Source organism: Centroberyx gerrardi, chromosome 11 (genome assembly GCF_048128805.1).
Source record: "Centroberyx gerrardi isolate f3 chromosome 11, fCenGer3.hap1.cur.20231027, whole genome shotgun sequence".
NCBI lineage: Eukaryota > Metazoa > Chordata > Actinopteri > Beryciformes > Berycidae > Centroberyx > Centroberyx gerrardi.
In genome coordinates this window covers 19182715-19202779 of record NC_136007.1, presented here as the reverse complement: position 1 = coordinate 19202779, position 20065 = coordinate 19182715, and the positions used below count along the sequence as shown (strand labels likewise).

The 20065-nt window shown below is 41.3% G+C and overlaps 1 protein-coding gene and 1 pseudogene across 1 annotated transcript in view; both read left to right on the top strand.

The window, feature by feature from the left end:
* Nucleotides 1-2111: 2111 nt before the first annotated feature.
* Nucleotides 2112-3230, top strand: LOC139931816 (gap junction delta-2 protein pseudogene; annotated as a pseudogene).
* A 2368-nt stretch (nucleotides 3231-5598) lies between these two features.
* Nucleotides 5599-20065, top strand: part of LOC139931800 (unconventional myosin-XVIIIa-like) — a 69791-nt gene continuing 55324 nt past the window's right edge. The window contains exons 1-2 of the mRNA XM_078286545.1: nucleotides 5599-5677; nucleotides 6933-8101. Of these exons, the coding sequence (XP_078142671.1) occupies nucleotides 7076-8101 (1026 nt within the window). The 5' untranslated portion in view covers nucleotides 5599-5677; nucleotides 6933-7075. The remainder of the gene's footprint in view (nucleotides 5678-6932; nucleotides 8102-20065) is intronic.

Here is a 20065-nt window from a genome sequence, read left to right as displayed (position 1 = left end):
TGTATGTTAGGCGATGCAAGTTGTCTAAGGTGCGACAAAGTATAAGCAGCTTCTAGGCAGCGAAAGAATGCTGCTTAATGCAAGCTGCCTGCCAGTCAGCAAATCAACACAGGGTCCAGATTGCTAGGCAGCACTAGAGAATGCACATTATATAGACAAACAGCATGCCAAAATCACACCTAGCAACAGTATGAACATAGAGTCAGACAATATGTTAAATTCACATTAAGACAGGATGAGCACTCTACAGGTAGCTAAAAAAACATACCAACATGACAATGACAGCCCCTACAGAAGCATACTAGCCTATATCAACAAAATAATATATTGTAGTCTTATATATTAATATCATTACAGTGGGCTATACCAGCCCAGTCTGAGTACTCAAGCAAAGACCTATATAATGCCCCCAGGTCTGTGATCTTGGCAAAGTTCGTCCATCTCTGCCACCCCTGTAAACTTTGTGTCCCCCAAAACTAAGTCCACCTCAGGTGCACAGTTATTATTATTATTATTACATTAAAGAAGAATTTCATGGCATTTCTGCTTCACTAAATAGCATAGAGTGGAGAGTATGAAAAAAAAATGTTTTATGCAGCAGGGGATAAAGTGCCAAAGTTCATGAGTCAGATTTGAAGTACAGTCTTTGCCAACAACAACAACAACAACAACAGCAACAACAGATTTTGGCTTTGCCTCTTTGGCTGATAACCAGCCTGGGTTTAACAAGTGCAATTCAAATCTGAAAATCATTTTAGTTTGAAAAAAAGTTAAAGTTGTTGGCAAATTTCCGAACCCATAGGCTATTGCCAGTGGATGAAAGGTTCAGGCCCTGGACATAAAGATACATTTTGGATTCCACTGGTACAAGTTTGAGATGTTTAAAACTTTTCACTTTTGCATTTGGAATTCTTGACAATTTGCCTGAGATCTGCAAGTATATGTCTAATCTTGAAATTAGTATTTTAAGGATTATCTCTGTTAAAATTGACTTACTGTGCTAAGGGGATATACATCAGGCTCTCATCAGTGCCTTAGCTAAGACCAAATCTCATTATGAGAAACTGCTAGAAATCAAGCTATTACTTCATTTTAAATATACACAAGTATAAATCAAAATCATAAGTGCATTTAGGCCTAAAGACATTTTAAACCACTTACTTAAGCTCTAAAAATTAAAGCAGGCACAAATCCATGAATCAGTAGTGTGGACACTCTTTCCAGTACGTTCTTTGAACTCTGTGCTTGACTGTGAATGGCTGTTCAGGAAGGGTGCCCCCTATTGTACATTTAAATCTTTGTTCCACTGTACATTTAAAACCTTTGTTCACATATGGTGCAGTGAATGTTTCAGATTGAGTTGGGGAGCATGTGTGGTCAGCCCATTCTCCCCTCATCCAGCTTGAAAGACTCCACAACATCCAGCAACCGGTTCCACTTGAAAATATAGTTATGCAAATTGCTTTCTTGGATATTTTTCCAGCTTTGGATAGAGAAGAGTCCAATTTTCCAAAGGTAAGCTCCTCTAGGACAAGGACAATTGTTTGATCGCCTTAGAGGTTGTTTACTTTTTGGCTTCTTTCGCATTTTTAAAACAGTTTATGTGATTATTTTCACAGTTAACTGTTGAATTGTGAGTGGAGGTTATATTTCACTTTAGTATTAGTATATAGTATTAGTGCTTTACAGTATGTTACAGAAATATTCTTACTGAAAAATGATTTTGTGACATACTGTGACATAAGATGATGACATACTGAAAAAAACAGGTAATCCTTATGGAAGAGTGGACAACTTTGTATATTTAAAGAAAATATGCAAATCAATACCTAAAATATCCAGATAATATACAGAGTTATATATGTGTTGGTAGTGACTTTCTGTCTTCATTTCTGCTTTCTTGATGAAGAGCTAGTGAGTTTAAAATGTGCCCCACCTGTGATGAACACTTTGAAATGTGGCTATGGAATGTTTAGGACATTGTTCTCATACCATTAGGACTGGAAGATGTATGAACAAATAATGCAGTTTGATAATGATTCAATTCTTGAATGAGACATTCAGCATGACTAATGTACATACTGTTTTAATTACCCTGTATTTCCACAGAAATGGGAGACTGGTCCATTCTTGGCCGCTTCCTGACGGAGGTACAAAACCACTCCACAGTCATTGGCAAGCTTTGGCTGACTATGCTGCTCATCTTCCGCATCTTGCTTGTGACCCTAATTGGGGATGCTGTCTACAGTGACGAGCAGTCCAAGTTCACCTGCAACACCTTGCAGCCTGGATGCAATAATGTCTGCTATGACACTTTCGCCCCCGTCTCACACCTGCGCTTTTGGGTCTTTCAGATTGTTCTTGTCTCCACACCATCCATCTTCTACATTGTCTACGTCTTGCAAAAAATCACCAAGGATGAAAAGTTGGAGATTGAGAAGGTTCAAGTGGTACCCATGTGCCTGCCTGTGCTTGAAAGGCCCAAACATTTAGGAATAGAGAGCGAAGCAGCACTGGAAGCTGGCATCCCTGAGAACACCCCCCATACTGAAGAGGACTGGAGCTCACAGGAGGGCGAGTGTGTGGAGAAGAGCCAGCTGGAGGAGGACATGACAGAGGTGGGAAGGGACCCAACTGAGCTCTCCAGCCAAGTACTACTCACCTACATCATCCATGTGGTGCTGCGCTCCATCATGGAGATAATCTTCCTCGTGGGGCAGTATTACCTGTTTGGGTTTGAAGTTCCTCACCTTTTCCAATGTGACACCTACCCCTGCCCTAACCGAACTGACTGCTTTGTGTCTCGGGCCACAGAAAAGACCATCTTTCTCAACTTCATGTTCAGCATCAGTCTAGGCTGCTTCATCTTGAACATCGTGGAGTTGCACTACCTAGGCTGGGTCTATATTTTCCGAGTACTGTGCTCTGCATGCTGCACATGCTGTGAGCCAGACAGGCACCCTGTGGAACAGGTGAGACTGTATTCCAACAACAACCCACTGCTGCTGCAGCTCAAGCACTCTTTGCGTGGCAGGGTCGTCCTGCAGACCCCCCCTCCAATGTCCCGGGAGAAGAGCAGCTTTGTGCCAACACAGGCCCCTGCCATCTCCTTTGAGACAGACTCAACATTGGAGTACACTTCTAGGAGAAACCCAGTTGAAAAGGAACGCACCAAGTCTAAACTGTACAATATGGCCAAAATAGGCAGAGGCAAAAAGTCGTGGCTGTAAATTTTTTAAACTGTATTTTTCTTTTGTTTTTTTCTTTTCTCCCCACCTCAATGCATTTGTGTATGTAAAGTTGATTTCATTTTTTTTTTTAAAGTGCAACAGCAACAGTCGGTGGATCCATGTTCCATAAAAAGAGAATATTTTTTTTCCACAATGCTAATAATATATGCAATCATATACCATATGTGACCATCCAATTTACTTCTGTACCCTCAAAATGAAAGGGCAAAACACATTTGGACATCCGGACATTGACGAAGTATACAGTATACACTACTATTCAGTTCCACCTCAGATTAGCACAAGTAGTACTTAGGACAACATATTTCAATCAGTACTTAAGTGCTGACAGCAGAGCAGTTTTTTACAGGATGGCTACAGTAGGATGCAGGAAGCACAATTTCAGCACCAAACTCACTGGAGAGTCACAGTTGTACATTTCTTGTTCCATATAAGTAGGACAAAAGTATGCATCATAAAGGTATAATAACAGTCAAGCCCATTTTATGTTGCTTCTCCCTTCCATGTTCTGACCCTTCTATCTCTGAAAGAACTTTCTTGTTATCCTGCATGGCAAATATATTGAGTCTGTCTTGTGACACTGTGTCCTCAAGAAATGCTTTCACTTCAGTGTAGAGGCGCAAGTCTGAGGTGCTCAAGTTCAAACATGGTGTTCAGTGATGATGTGAGTTCCTATTAGCTCTACTACCAGTCTACCATCCAATCCACAACTTAATCCACTACCTCTTTAATTACCTTAACCTCACCTGACAGCCAGGAACGTTCTTTTATTGTGGTAAAACGTATAAGAAATGAAAAAAGACACTGGTAGCACTGTGCTTGTGTGTTTGATGTGTGTTTACTACTAAGATGCATGCATAGCACTGTGGTATGGTACAGCTGATATTCTAATGTTGGGCCAGTCTCGTGTTTCTTTTATTGCTGATAATATCACTAAAACTTTACTTTAAATCCTTGTGTTTGTGTGATGTGTGCTTCTTTGTTGTTCAGATCCATATCATTCCTGTTGCAAAAAATATATATTCACATGGATTTTCCTGCTGTTTATAGATTTTAATATGGTGATAAATTGAAATTTAGGTTTAGTCATGTTTAGAACCTCCCATGCCCCCACACACCTTATCAATGGATAAAGATTACTGAAAAAAGTATTGTGCAAATTAATCCATCCTTATGAAAGTCCATTCTAAACCTAATTTATGGACTTGCAATGATATATTTTTCCAATTCCATGCCACAGCTCTATAGGATTCAAATCAATTCAAGTATTGCATCATATATTAAAATGTGTCTATTTGCTATATTTATTCCATGCCTCTGTTTGCCAAACTACTACTTCACAGTGAAAGACATTGAATTACATTTTAACTACCCTAAAATATTGTAAGTTGTCAATCTAGCTCTACTTTAAAATAGTTCAATTACACCCAAAGTACATAGTGAATCGTATGTCATCACATCTGAGTCTGGGATTTCAGCAGGTAAATTACACAAACTGCTCGGTGGGTGGGATTTGAGCCCCGCGGTGAGTTCGAACAAGGACAAATTGAGAAGAATTGGAATCACACCTGCAACCGGATCCCAGCTGTGCCACCGTGCACCTGCAGTTCTCTTGTGCGTCAACAGACCACGAGGGGTCACTGCTGTCCGGTTCACACTAATGCAGCCTTCAAGCGCTGTGGGAAATTTAGAGGTGCTCGCACATGGGCGACCCTTAATACGACTGGAAAACCGCCGAGATATAACATTTCGGGGTGGAGTGCAATGGAAGCTGTGTCAACAAATGATGGTAAAAGTGATAATTTTACTAATATTAGCCTATTGTTAGGCATTCTCTGAACATATTTAGTAGGCTATTAGTGTATATTTCTATTTTCACTTTTTATTTACATTTTGGTGGGAATGTTGGTGGGCATTTTGTACATACGTTTAAGTTGTCCTCTTGGTGTTGAAAAGATAGCAGCTGCAAATACTATTTATCTACAGTTTATATATAGACTATTGCTACAATTGATGTAACAACTAGGCTATACAACTTTTGGCAAACTTGGCTAATACATTTATTAAAGCATAAATTACATTCCTGATATCTCTCCTCTCGATTCTTCTGTTGAAGTACATAGTGGCTTTGTACTGCTTGATCTCTAATATATATACCCTATATGATATCTAAAAAAAACAGCCCCCCCCCAAAAAAGCCACAAAAATCTACTTTTTTTTCAGGGTCTATTATTTCCGACCAAAAGCACATGAATGCGCGACGACTCGCAAACGCGGAAGTAGGAGCTTACGAAAAGCACTTGAAGGCATCATAACTACATTTCCTCGCACCTACTGTCAACTCCAAGGAAAATGCTGAAAACCTTCCCAGGTCACACAAGCCTTCATCAGGCGCCAGTCATCAATGTCCAGTTAGCTTCCGGACGGTAAGTCACTATCATTACTACTAACCTGTAACCCGTGTTGTTTTATATGCATTAGGCTTTATTTTTACACTCTTCACTGAAAGTGTTCCCTAAAGCCACCGGTGGTATAAAGAATGAGGGCAAAGCAGCTTAAAGGGAGCGCATTACGGCCAAGCTCTGGACTAGTTACAACAACAACCTTGCCATAGCATGCGTACAATAAAGTGACCTAAAGCTAAACGAAACAGGGGTATTCTGTCATTGCCTGTGTTAAAAGTTATTACGGGGATATTCCCAGAACAGGTGGCTGGGAGGTCAGTCCAGCCATAACGTGTAATAGCCTCTAACCCATAAAGAGATGTGATTAACAATGGATTAAGAGTGAATTTACTGAATATGGGTTCAAAAATAGGCCACTATCTAGGCTGGTCGGTTCTGTACAAGACCTGCAGCTCTTATGGAGGATCTCATTCATAACCAGGATCACTTTATTCAAATTATAACAGTTGATGGGTGGATGTGTGTGTGTGTGTGTGTGTGTGTGTGTGTGTGTGTGTGTGGGCGAGACAGAGAGAGAGAGAGAGAGGGAGATGGTCAAAGCTCTTCAAATCAGTGTGTTTCTATAATTTATATGTAGGGCATCATCAAATATATAGCGGCTGTAAAACATGTCACTGTCATGGTTTTAAGGACTTTGAACTTGCACAATATAAACTTAATCTAGAATATTAATGTTTTCTTTTAGGCCCGCTGTCTCCCTTGATAAGATAACGGATAATAAGTACAGCGTTTACACTGAAATGCTCCAGCAGTATGCTTTTATTATTATTTGGATTATATTTTAATGTCTGTATATTTTAATGGACTGAAAGACATTTGTCAGGTTAAAAATGTATGAAATGGCACAATGATGCATGTGGATACAAGATAGTATAAAAAGGAAAATATAACCCCCATTGTTGAAATCAAGGGAAGATGAACATTGTACCTTCTCACAATACAGTTTATGCTTACTTGTTAATTTAGAGGGCTACATGGCTGTTATGCATTGCAACCACGTTACCATTTACAAGCTGTTGTGGGAAGGACACTGAATGTAAATATCAACAATTATGGGCTTTCTGAGTATTTTACTGTTATCTCTGTAACAAGTGATGTGTCTTTGTCATCTTGTGGGGCTGACATGAATTTATTATACTGTCACAATAAATTGGAGGGTTGTATCACACTCTCGACAGATGCTTTCTTAATTGTTTCCTTTTTTCCCTTCCTGCAGATGACATTACAAGGTGTCCCCATCTACTGTAGATGCTTTCATGTCCTGTACTGAGAGCTATATCTGATAATACATTGTATGGGACCCTCCTTCCGCCACTGTAAGAAACCCAACCTTGTAGGAGTCGGCAGAGAAAGTCAAGCATGTTTCACCTAATTAAGAAAGACAAGGAGAAGGAGAAGGAAAAGGAGTTGGGGAAGAAGGAGAAGAAAGACAAGAAAGACAAAAAGGAGCGAATGTCCCAGGCAGAGTTGAAGAGCCTAGAGGAGATGAGTATAAGGAGAGGCTTCTTTAACCTGCACCGAGGGAGCTCCAAGAGGGACTCTAGGAGCAAGCTGGAGATTTCTAGTCCTATCCCAATTAAAGTGGCCAGCAACACAGAGCTCAGCCTGACGGACATAGAGGCTGAGCACCTCGACAACTGCAGCACCCTGGGGCGGGATGTGGGGCAAATGAGTGCAACTACCTCTAGTGATGATATGAAGGCAAATGAACAGGAGCGTCATCGCAACTCTGTAAAGGAGCGGGCAGCCAAGTTTGGTGAATTGGCCAAGCCAAATTCTCTGGTGGGCCAGAGGCACCTCTCCCTTTCTCAGAGGAGCAAAGAGGACAATCGCTTAGAAGCCCTGACTCCCACTGGGCAGAACTCTACCACATCTTCTCTTCAGGTAGAAGCCAAGGCTTTGGACCCACAGTATAGACAAGGCTCCTACTCACTAGGCTATAACAGGAAAACGGTCCACATTCCAGAGACAGTGGAAAAGACCTTCCCTGGGGCAGACCTACAGCTGCCTGTGTTAGTGGCTCCACCTGTGCCAGATCCAAGGGAATTGGAGTTACAGCGCCGCAACACCGGGGATTTTGGCTTCTCCCTGCGGAGGACCACCTTGCTGGACAGGCAGCCTGATGGAGCGGTGTGCCGACGCGTGGTGCACTTTGCCGAGCCGGGTGCCGGGACCAAGGATCGGGCCCTGGGCCTGGTGCCTGGAGACAGGCTGGTGGAGATCAACGGGGTCAACGTGGAGAGCAAGAGCAGGGACGAGATCGTGGAGATGATCCGTCAGTCTGGAGAGTCAGTCCGGCTCAAGGTGCAGCCTATTTTGGAGCTGAGTGAGTTGAACCGCTGCTGGCTGAGGACCATGCAGGACCTGCAGAGGGAAGTCTATGATGTGAGTACTAGTGTGGTTATTTGGGTATTGAATCATATTCAGTCCACTGATACAGAAATGGAGAGAAATAGATAGATACCATTGCATAATTTCACACTTATCTGAGAAGACATAGGATGTGCCTAAATCAGAAAAGGCAGGTGTCTTGTTCTCATGCAGGCTGACCATTGCGTTTGGCATGGACAACTCTGGTTTGTCTGTTCATTTGAAAGCTGTACCCTTGGTCCTCTTCTGAATAGTCTCATTCCAAAATGAGATATCCACCATTTGAAAAAGTTGACTCTTACAAAATAATCAGTGGTATGAAAGATCTGTGTTATGTGGGTATTTAAAGACAAGGCTATACCTGGTGTATAATTGATCCCCACCTCAATCACTGTATATGCCATACATCAGTCTGATTTCACAAGTATGTGGTTTTGCACTCACATGCTTCAGTGGTTGACACACCTCTCTGAGTGAAGGGTGTAAGGAACTGTAACAATGATGTATGACACTGGTAATGAGTTTGAGTGTGTATGTATGTGTAGTGAGAGAGGAAGTGAGAATGTGTGCATTTAATAGTGTTTGATCACACTCCCCCACCACCACTTTGACACCAAAGGAATGCTGAAGAAGAGCAGTTGCTGATCAATTCTTTTTCAATGGGATGATGTAGAAGATCATCAAGTTCTTCTCTATTTCTTCTAAATGTTTTAACTTCTCTATTAGTTAACACTAATTATGAGTTATGAATTTGGGCTCTCTAAGTTTTTGATCCATGACAGTTAGCCAATCAACTGCTCAAACTAAAAAGCAAGGCAACAGTAAACATATCATCCCCCACGAATGATGCATGCACACCTTGGGCCAATTAGTAACAAGATGCATCATCCCTTCAGGTTTCATCAAAATTGGTCTGGTGGTGTAGCAGTTATGGCCTTTCAGAATTTGAAATTTTGCACTGTAATTGTAGCGCCTCCATCAGCCCAACCTGTGTAACATTTTACTGTCAGAAAGTGTCATCCCTCCAAGTTTTGTCAACATCTGACCTGTAGTGTCTGACATCACATTTGAGTTAAAAATGAATTTGACCTTTAATTATTGCGCCCCAATTAGGCCAATCAGTGTAATTTCTTAAACTATCACGTTTGAAGGATGGACTCAGCCTGATCCACAACAAAATGTTTGTAACAAAATAATTGCGTGAAAGGAATTTATATGCACTATATCATGTCTATAAATTAAATGAATACAGTAATACTAATTCAATGAATACAGACACAATACTGGAAATATGCCTTTGGTCTGTTAATTTTCCATTTGGGATTTGACCATGAAAGAATGGTCTACTTGAACAAATAGAGTCGTGAACTAGTCTAACAGCTACAATGACTATGACTGCCATTGTAAAATGAAGGTACTGTGAAACAGCCCGTTTATTGCATCAAGTAATCCAGGCTACGCTTACTACGAAAGACTTTGCACTGTCTGTTCTGTAGGCTCAGTAAAGAAATAACTAGCTCGTATATGTTTGCACATATACGCTGTTTGTTTAATTTGGTTGATAAGGGCTGCTGGAGACCCATCATCTTGCAACCTATGTAGTCTGCGTAGCTGTTTCTCTCCTCCAAGATGTGTCCTGAACTCATATACACTCACCTAGCACTTTATTAGGAACACCTTACTAATACTGGGTAGGTATCAGCTTTCAGCTCAGTGTCAACCGGCTACCAAAGTGACATCGGCCTCCAGGTTGGACGTGTTGCATTCTGAGATGCTTTTCTGCTCACCACAGTTGTAAAGAGGTTATCTGAGTTACTGTTCCTTTCTGTCAGCTCCAACCAGTCTGGCCGTTCTCCTCTGACCTCTCTCATCAACAAGGCGTTTCCGTCCGCAGAACTGCCGCTCACTGGATGTTTTTTTTTTTCGCACCATTCTGTGTAAACTCTAGAGACTGTTGTGTGTGAAAATCCCAGGAGATCAGCAGTTTCAGAAATATTCAAACCAGCCCGTCTGGCACCAACAGCCATGCCACGGTCAAAGTCACTGAGATCACATTTTTTCCCCATTCTGATGTTTGATGTGAACATTAACTGAAGCTGCTGACCTGTATCTGCATGATCTTATGCATTGCACTACTGCCACATGATTGGCTGAATGGATAATTGCATGAATAAGCAGGTGTACAGGTGTTCCTAATAAAGTGCTCGGTGAGTGTAGATTCCATGCTTTTAATCCTTCTTAAATAGAAAGTCATTCAATGATTTTAGTTAATATGAACATGCCCCTATGCCTATGATTATGTAATTGAATTGTATTCACAGTATTTGTTTACATTTACAGATTAATAGTGCTGAATAGTTCATTCTCATTCCACATTAGAAATATGTTGCTGTTTCAACCACAATGATACATCAGAGCGTTATTACAATTCATTTAGTTGTAGCAAAAGCAATTATAGAGTAATAAGTGAGCAATTTTATATGCTGGTTTACCGCAGTGCCAAGAATTTCAGCCCAGGTGTTTGCCTGCCCTTCTGCCTCCATGCTGACAAGGGCTAGGCTCAACTAGGATCAACTAGGATCTAGACTGGTCTGATGACTATGTGCAATTATATAGAGCATACTGATATTTTAATTATAGGCTTCTGGCACATTGTGCAGTATAGAGCATTGTGAGAGTGTACGACTCTGCTGTGTTAAAATATATGCTATAGAACTACTACAGAGAGTAAGATCTTTTTAGATCTGTGATTCTGTTGTTCTGTCAAATCATGTTTGCTGATAGACACTCCCACTGTCCGGTCTTTTTGATGTTTGGAATTATGGATTTCTCTGGTTTGACTGATATGAGGCACAAAGGATTTTAAAGTCACACTAAAAAAAGAAAAAGAAAAATTACTTTTTGTTCACCATTTTAACTCCTTCTAACAATCATACCATCTAGTTGACAATTTATCAAAAATGAACATTTTCTTGTATTTTCATATCAAAATCTCATTACTTTTACTCACTGAAAAATGGAAAATATTTGGTGGTGACTTCATCGTGTACGAGGAGGTGTAAATAAACATTCCAATCAGTAAAACCATATCAGATTTTTGAACAATCCCGCCCCTCTGCCCTTCCCATCAAATAAAACTGCCTTTCTCTCCCTACCTGATATCCCATTGGTTTACACTTTTTAATGATCCCTTGTTATCCCTCCCTGCGTCACAACATCCCGTTCAACAGGAGATACATCAAATTGTTCTCAAAATGCTGTTTCATTGTGACTTTTAAGTTCAGAGAGGCAGAGGGTGCAAGGCCAGGTCATGGTTTACACATCAAGTGCAGAATCTTGGGATCAATCTTAGGAAGTAGGACGTAATGTGATTATACCCTCCAGGCCAGGCAAGAGTATTGCAGTAATTTAAACTTACAGCTACAAATGCATGTGGCATTTCTTTTGTATCCTTTTGGACAGACAGTGCCTAACCTTGGGAATGAATTCTTAGAGGCTGTTTTTCAAGCCATATGGAATATTTCAAGCTTGTTGGAAAGTCACTCCCACTCAATCCTTATACAGGTCTGCTTTAATATCTTGGCATTCTGCATATAGGGGGCAAACATCTTTTGTCTGCACTGCTTTTCTTGAAAGGAGCTACAGCATCCAGTGTATTCTTAAGCACCAAGTTAAATTTGAGAGAGTAAATTGTGTGGTGATGATTGATGGTTGGATGGATGGATGAATGATGAAATAGTCCATAGGTTTCTGCACAGGGTGAAATAAACAGGTGAAACAGGTGAAATAAACTTTGGCTTAGGTAAAACATAATGAGTATATTTAGTCTGGAAGGTGTTGTTGTTGGTGTGAAAAGTATTATGGAGAGAGATGTTTAAATCAGTAACATCAATTCCCCTTGACACCTTGTTGGTCCAGACACACATTGGATGGAATCAGCAGAATCAGTAATAGAATCAGGATCAGAATCACATTGTACAGGAATATATATATATTTTTTTTTCACATCGGGTGACAACTTGTAGAATTTCACAGTACGTGCTGACACACATGGTACACAGACAATAAGACCTCACATACATTTCAAAGGAACAGTGTAAGTCATACTATGGACAGTAGACTATACATACTATATATTTACTCCACATATACGCCTTTATTGTTCTATAACTTTGTTTGAGCAGCAGGTATGTAGTATGACTGTATTTTGCATTGCGTCAGTGCACCATGAGGAAATTAGACTGAATGGAATGAGATGCATGAAATAACTCATGGGTGTTGGAGAGACTACATTCCAGTGGCTGAAAGGTACAGTAAATACTGTACTTTGCATGTAGTCACGAGTCTGAGTCATTATCAATGTGAATATTAAAATTCCCAATAACCAAAATTATATGAGCCTCAACAGATGAGAAGAATACACACAATTCCGACAGGAAGTTAGTATATGACCCTGAAGGTCTGTCACTGGAGACTAAAATGGGTTCCAATAAATAGATAGGAGGGGTAAGACCAAGGGTGGGATTGCAGCACCTCCTCTATTTTCTGCTTGTGAGATGTTTGTGAGATGTGACAATAAGTCTAGCAAGCGGGAGTGTTCTGAGTCATCAACAGGGTAAACCAGGCATCAGTACAGTTGACAATGTTGGAGCACCACAAGAAAAACCAGCAACCCAGAGAAGGCAGGTTGCTGTGAATCTCAGCGCAATCCTCAGCCACAGGAATGCAGTCTCTCCAACACCCATGAGTTATTTAATGTGTCTCATTCTAGTCAGTGTCATTTCCTCATGTAACACTGACAAAATGCATTTTATAGCCACACTGCTTGAACACACACAGTACCTGAACATTGATGAATGCATATATGCAGAGTAAATATATACTGTATGTATAGTTCTTTGTCCCAGGCAGTGTGCTGAACATCATCTTCTGGCATGTTTTTTGGGGCTTGGTGAAATTCTGAGGTGATGCTGCACTTATACCCCTTTCACACCGGACTACTGACCTAGGAAATTCTTGTGTCGACGGTCAGTGTGAAAGGGTGGTCTTGGGTAAGTTGACTCTACAAAAACGACCCTGTTCAAATTCAGGGTTGAGACCTGGGTCAGATTTGCTCCGCTTGGTGTAAAGGTTCAGTGCCACACCTGCTTGGCTTGTTTTCCGGCGCACGAATGTGGCGTAAAAGGTGCACTGTATGAAGGTGGTGTTTACAAAGTTGAGACATTGCAGCGATAACAGAGAAGCTAACGATACCAGTGTTAATGGTTCTGTGAAGCTTTCATTTGGTGGTTGAGTAGATAAAATGAACCTCGCAAGTTCACAGAACTATGTCTTGAGTATCATGTCGTCCGCCATGTTGAACATGCTTGCATACATGAGTCTGTCCCTGGTCTGGTGTGAGTGGTAGCGACATTGGACATTTCTGTATTTGAGGCTTGGGGTGAATTGCCTACACAAGATGGACTTGGATTAGCGTACTGTAATAGGGTTGGAAACAGTTGTGCACCATAAAACAGCAGGTGTAAACTTGATATATGGTAACCTGTTTGTGTGTAACTCCTTGTCCATCCTTCCATTACTTTACCCGAGTCACTATAGTCTTTGAATTAGTGTATACAGAGCCAGAGACACTCCACCCCCTTCCCTAGAGGAGACATTTGTCTCTCTGTCCTACTTTGTCCCAGATACCACCGATCATGATCATCTTCGTCAGACAGGCCATTTGAAAAAGTAGAAAATGCGCATGTCAGAGTGACCTAGAACCAACAGCTATTTATAGGAGGTTATAATAAGATCTCGATTCAAGATCTGGATCTGTCCAAATCTGTATGTGCTGCTGTATGCTTCTTTGTAGTGTAGCCATAGCGTTTACTAGCATGATGCATATACCGTATACCTACATTGATGTTTTTGTAGTTATAGCATATAGCTCACTATTAAAGGAAGATGTTGCATAAGTTTAGTGATATGTATAATTACATGACTGCAGTGAGAGTATGATGGGTGAGTAAGGAAGCCTGTTATTGAACAGAAACCTGTTGTTCAGGTTTGGTTTCAGTGGTACACCTTTCTCTCTCTCTCTCTCTCTCTCTCTCTCTCTCTCTCTCTCTCTCTCTCTCTCTCTCTCTCTCTTCTCTCTCTCTCTCTTTCTCTCTCTCTCTCGCTCTCTCTCTCTCTCTCTCGCCTTGTCTCCCTTTTCTGTCTTATTTTATGATTTCAAGATTACCTTCAGATGGTTTGCCTTTAGGCTGCATAATAAGCCCCTCACCATAACATTTGAATCTGTCAGTAAATAGGAACTCCATTTTCCACCAATGTAATTTTCATTGGCACTTCATTAATATTATCTCAAACATTGTCATTTGCTTTTTTGCAATCCAGCGGGTCCTGAGTGAAAGTGAATGTAATGAAATTTGTCCAAACTTATGAGTTTATGTTTAGGATTGTCTAAGCAACAAGGTAGTCTGGACATGAGGAACATTGTTTAGACCTCTTTGATCATTCTAAACTTGTCAGACGTGGAATTGATTTTGTTCTTTTGGAGGATCTTGTATCCAACGTAATGTCATGATTGACTGTATAATTTTAATAGAGATTGAGATAAGTTTGAGATAGAAAATTTGTAGTTTGTATAGAAAATTCATGAATGTCAAGTAAGTATCCAGTTCACTTATCTTTTGTAGGCTGGATCCAGCACAAACAACTTTTGAATGGACCCCTGCATTAATTCTGGACCAAATTAGATTATATAATGGCTTATTTCTGGGCCAAGGACCAACAGCTGAGTACATGGAACCTTTTGTCCATTGGGTGGCGGCCACTGGCCACACTACATGAGGCCAGAACAACTATTCTTCTGTTGTGCTCTCTCTGTTGCTCTCTCTTTCCAAAGCTGTCAGTGCGTTTCCTGCATGGACTGGGAGCTTTCTATCACAGGCGATGGGTTTTAGACCACCGCTGGACTCCGATCATTGATCAGATCATCTTGTCACTCTGGTCACAAAGCCAGTCAAGGTCTGTGTCTGAGCTGTACCCGCCTCTAATCTCCATGGTGTATGTCAGACTGAAGTCAATCACAGCGCTTTGGAGGGGGGGTAATTTGTCCTTTCAAATCATTCATTTGTATTGGTTGAATTCTACTACTTTCATTTTGAAGCAGGTGCTACCCTCTTTACAACAAACATTTAAATCACAAGTTTCATATGTAAGGACTTAAATACTGTTCTACAGTTCTTTATCCTCAGAAATCAAGGTCCAACACTGTCTTGTTACCTCCGCCAAGGAGGTAATATTTTCACCCGTGTCTGTGTGTTTGTTCGTCCGTCCGTCCGTCTGTTAGCAGGATATCTCAAAAAGTTGGGCACGGATTTGCACACAACTTGGTATGAAGGTTGGTTATGGGCCAAGGAAGAACTGATTAACCATTCATGTCGATTGGCCAAAAGTGGGCGTGGTGGTGGGCGTGGCATATCACCAAAAGATGCATAACTTCCTTGCGGGGTGTTGTCAGACATGGCGGAGGTCTGTGCTCTACTGAGCACATTTTCTAGTTGTATAATATTATCCGTTACAAACAGTAGTGAATTAAAAAGTTAAATCAATCCAAATTACACATATGATGCTCGCTATATGAATATAATGCAGAGATTCTAGTGATGCTAAAACAACATATGACACCAGTGAGCACATACTGTCCATGTGACACACAAAAGCTACAAGCCTCCTCTGTCCTAAACAAGGTGACAGAAGAGTGCTTACCTTTTCTGTTTGCATGAGGAGCTTTATTACATTTATTAATATTGAGAGCTGGGGACTAAAGCCTGAGTGCCAGTGTTGATAATTGATCTCCAGGGCAGCTAATGTTGGAGCTAATGTTGCCAAATGTTTCGTCTAATAGCCCTGCATCAGTTATCCTTCATCTCATACATTTCCTGTCTTTCTGCAGACCAGACACGGTTTCATCATTAGGAAATTAGCAAATGGTTTAATCTCCTCTCCAAGCTGCCCATTTATATTACATCATCCCCATTTCCAGTGGGGTGATGCTAGAGAGTATTAGCACAGGCCTGGATTAGAAAGAGGCGGGGCATCCAAGGATAAGTATAAAGCTGTTTGGTTCATGATAGAGGCTGTACTGAAGGTGTCATTTTCTCCTTTCTTCCATTCTTTGAATGTATTTGAACTCAATTTTAATAGTACAAGGGAAACCTTTTCTACTTAGGTACTAGAGTGCCGAGGGCCAACAGTGATACCAACAGTATGAGGCCTACTGTGTCACCAGTTTCAGACCCGGTGGCCTCTCATGTAGGCTTTAATTTCGACAGCTGAATTGAGAAAATGACTAATTTGTTTGCAGTTTGATATAGTAAGGGAGACATAGTTGACATTCTTGGGTGTGTAACTGATACAAGCTCTGCCAGTTACATGTGACATCAGCACTTGACAGGCACACCCTCAGCTTGTCAGGCATAAGCAGGAGCTATTTTAATTCATCATTGTTTTTTTTTTTTGTCACATAAATCCCTTTGTCAGTGTCCCTCATACAGACATGGTGTGTTTACATTTCATGCATTCCTGCTCTTCTAGTAGGGATTATGAAAATCAGTCCCTCAGATTAACTAGGCCTGTTTCCTTACCCTATGCCTGTCCTCATTGCCACCCTCTTTAAGGCATCTGTTCAGTGAGTTGCTCTACTAAGCTGCCATTGGCGCCTATTCTGGCCCTGTTTGTGTGTGTGTGGTGGTTGGAAAGTTCTCACAGTGTGAAGGAAACCTTACGATAAACCTTGTGTTGCACCTTTCTGTTTTACATTGGTGCTGCATGGCCAGAGAGACACTATCTAATTGTGACATTACAGCCTGAGAGTATTGTATGAATTAACTCACTGGAGGTGTGTCTATGTGAGTATGTATGTCAGGGGTGACCTTTGTGTTGGTGTGGCATGTTACTTTGTGTGTAGGTACCATGGAGCCATTAGGAGTAATAAGGAGAAGTTTGTGAACATGTACGTCCTGCTCCTGTATGTCTGAGACAATTTTCTGTTGGCTGTTAAATCGATGTGCCCAACATCGTCCCCTCTGACTGTGTGCTATTGCTGTTTGTTTAAGGAAGTGTGAAGAAGGGTGCTAATTCCCTTTTCCTCTTCCCCACTGATAATAGAGCAGGGTTGTTACGTGTCTTTTTACCTGCTGTTAAATGAGAGCATTTTCACTTTCCGCTCACCCCTAATCACAGTACATGTGAACCATAGGTGAGATCACACCTAACTTTGCTGCTCCTAAAGCCTGTTCATACGGCCTACTTTCCATGAGAAGTTCTGTGATTTTCAGGCCTATTTTCTGTTACTGTGTAAAATCTGGGTCATTTTCACATCCTGGAATTTCAGAAAGCGGTCAGAGGACTGCAGAGTGTGAAGTCCCATGATTCATTTCTGCTGACTGTCCCCAAAGCATGGACACTGGTCAAGTATCTCCATGATCTCTGCCTGCTTTTATTGGAATAGACAGCATAGAGGTTTTGATCTTAAAGTGTCAGCTTCTTTGATGTTTGTTTTAGGATTGTACAGATGTGTCAGATGTCTCTATCTATCTATCTATCTATCTATCTATCTATCTATCTATCTATCTGTCTATACACACACACACACATGTACATATGTATACTGTATATACCAGTATATATCACATATATGGCCCTTTCTTTCTTAACTCATCTTAGTTCATCTATTTTTTTTTTTAAATCTATTTTACTGTTGTTTTGTTAAATACAAGAAATAAATAAAAGAAAGTGTTGCAGACAGATTTTAACTGGGTCAGAGTCAGCAGTGTTTAGGGTGTATAGAGTCCTTAATCTTTGGTTTGCACTAAACATGTGTAGACAAACAACCCACATGCTGTGTCCCACTCACCCACTGGGGATTAGCAGGCTGTGCTAGATAGGGCAGATAGGCTGTGTGTTTAGGCAGTCCCTGTAGACTGGTAACATGGAAGAAATACCATAGATACTTTATGTGTTCTAGTGTATGACAGATGTTTGACGTTTTTATGGTGGGAAGGCTTTATATTTGCATATTAAACATTACCAAACATCACCATTAAAATAGAAAACAAACATTGTGCACCCAGATAAAACAATGAAATGGCTGTTGAATTACATGGTTGGTTTTGCTTCCTTGAGTCTCACTGCTCCTGACTTTGGATAACATTCGCTATACTGCCTGCTATCACTTTGTACATGAGAACTGGTCATTTGATAAATGAAGCTGCTAATGAGTTTATGAAGAGCGTATGTGCCAGGATTGGATTAGCCCAGCCTGGCCCAGCAGAGCTTGCTGCTACATTTCCATGTTTTCCTCCTGCGGCTACACCCCTTGGCAAAGGTCAAATTTATCAAATCTTTTACTTTCTTGATTTCTGGAAACATGATTTGGATTGGGCAAGCGATGTGATTGTAAAAGGTGATTGAACCTATGTAACTCATCTTGCTGGTCAATGTGAATTACATTTACATTTCAGTGCAAATACACATGAAAAGGGCATTATATGTGCTAGGGACCTGCAACCGCTGCTTGTGGTTATATTTTTGTTAGGGTTTATCACTGAACAAGACTAATTCTTAAATTTAGGCCAGCAGTATACCTAGACAATCATTTCTTTGAAGTACACAAACTAATACATTGCATACATTTACAGGTTTATAGCTCCCTCTTGTGGTCTACTAAGACTGGTGAAACTCATGAGAAGGAGTACTTTTCCCTCCTATGCCTTTCATTCATGTGTGTGTTTTTGCATTCTTGAACGTGTGCATGCATTATATAAAGGGAAAGGTTGCACTATCTCAGGCCTTCTCACTGAATGAGGTGAGGTCCTTGTATGTGTCCTCTTCACATTCAAGCTAATGCCTTTTATGCATTTCATGGAAGACTTTTCTTACATAAGCGGCCATAGTGGAATGGAAGGAGGGGAGTGGAAGATTAAGAGATCATTCATTCAGTTTTTACTTTGTCATGAGTGGACAATTGTAGCACTTACTTCTGAACCATAGATCTTGGGAGCGTTTCCCATTCTCTTGATTGCATTATTGGATTTTCTGTCTGCCTCAAATGGAAAGGGATCATCCACTGTTTGCTCCACTGGGGACCGAGTTGCCAGGAGGGTATAAGAAAGTTTGTGTAGCACCTGATGAGGGAGACCACCTTTCTGATTCCACCATCAGATGTGTGGGGCACCCAGCAGGGGATGAGAGTGGCAGGGAGAGGGGGCAGAGGTAATTGGTGTGGTTCTGCAAATTCTATTTATAGCCCCTCTGTATCCCAGCAGCTGTCCCCCTTCTATCTCCCTGCCCTGCATCCGGCATGCTGTGCCTGCCCGGCTCCTATCACATTACCCCGCCGCTCCTCAGTCCAGAGCTTTACTGTGCTGACTGTGACGTCCAGCCCTCGTGGTTGCCCTCCCACTCAGCTGGGACTACGGACTGAGTGCTTTCCCCAGACCCACGTCTGACCCTACCCTGCCCCTGATTGCGCTACTCCAGTGAGAGAGGGAAGACTGGAAGGCTAACTAGGCCTAGAGAAAAGGTAACAGGCTCAGGCCTCGTGTGGAGTGTGTTTGTGGCTAGTGGTGTGATCTGCTCAGGGTGTACATGCTCTGCTGTAGCAGTTCCATTAGGGCTCTGATTGCGTCTCAGAATGGCCTCCTTTGCTGCTGAAACTATTTATAGGAGTGGACTCTGATGAAAGCTGGGTCAGAGACAGTGAAACATGTTGCTGCGCAACTCATTTTAGTTCTGTCTTGTAAATAAGCAGAAGGCCCACTTTTTAATCAGTTAAAACATGAAAATTCAAGCAGTGGTATGAGGTATTCTTCAAAGGTGAGCAAGTAGCATGGTGCTTGATTATAAACTACAGTGATGTCTAAGTGCGACACTCCCAATGATGTTTGTTTACTCCCATTGTCAATTGGTCCTTCTGGCTGTGTGTTC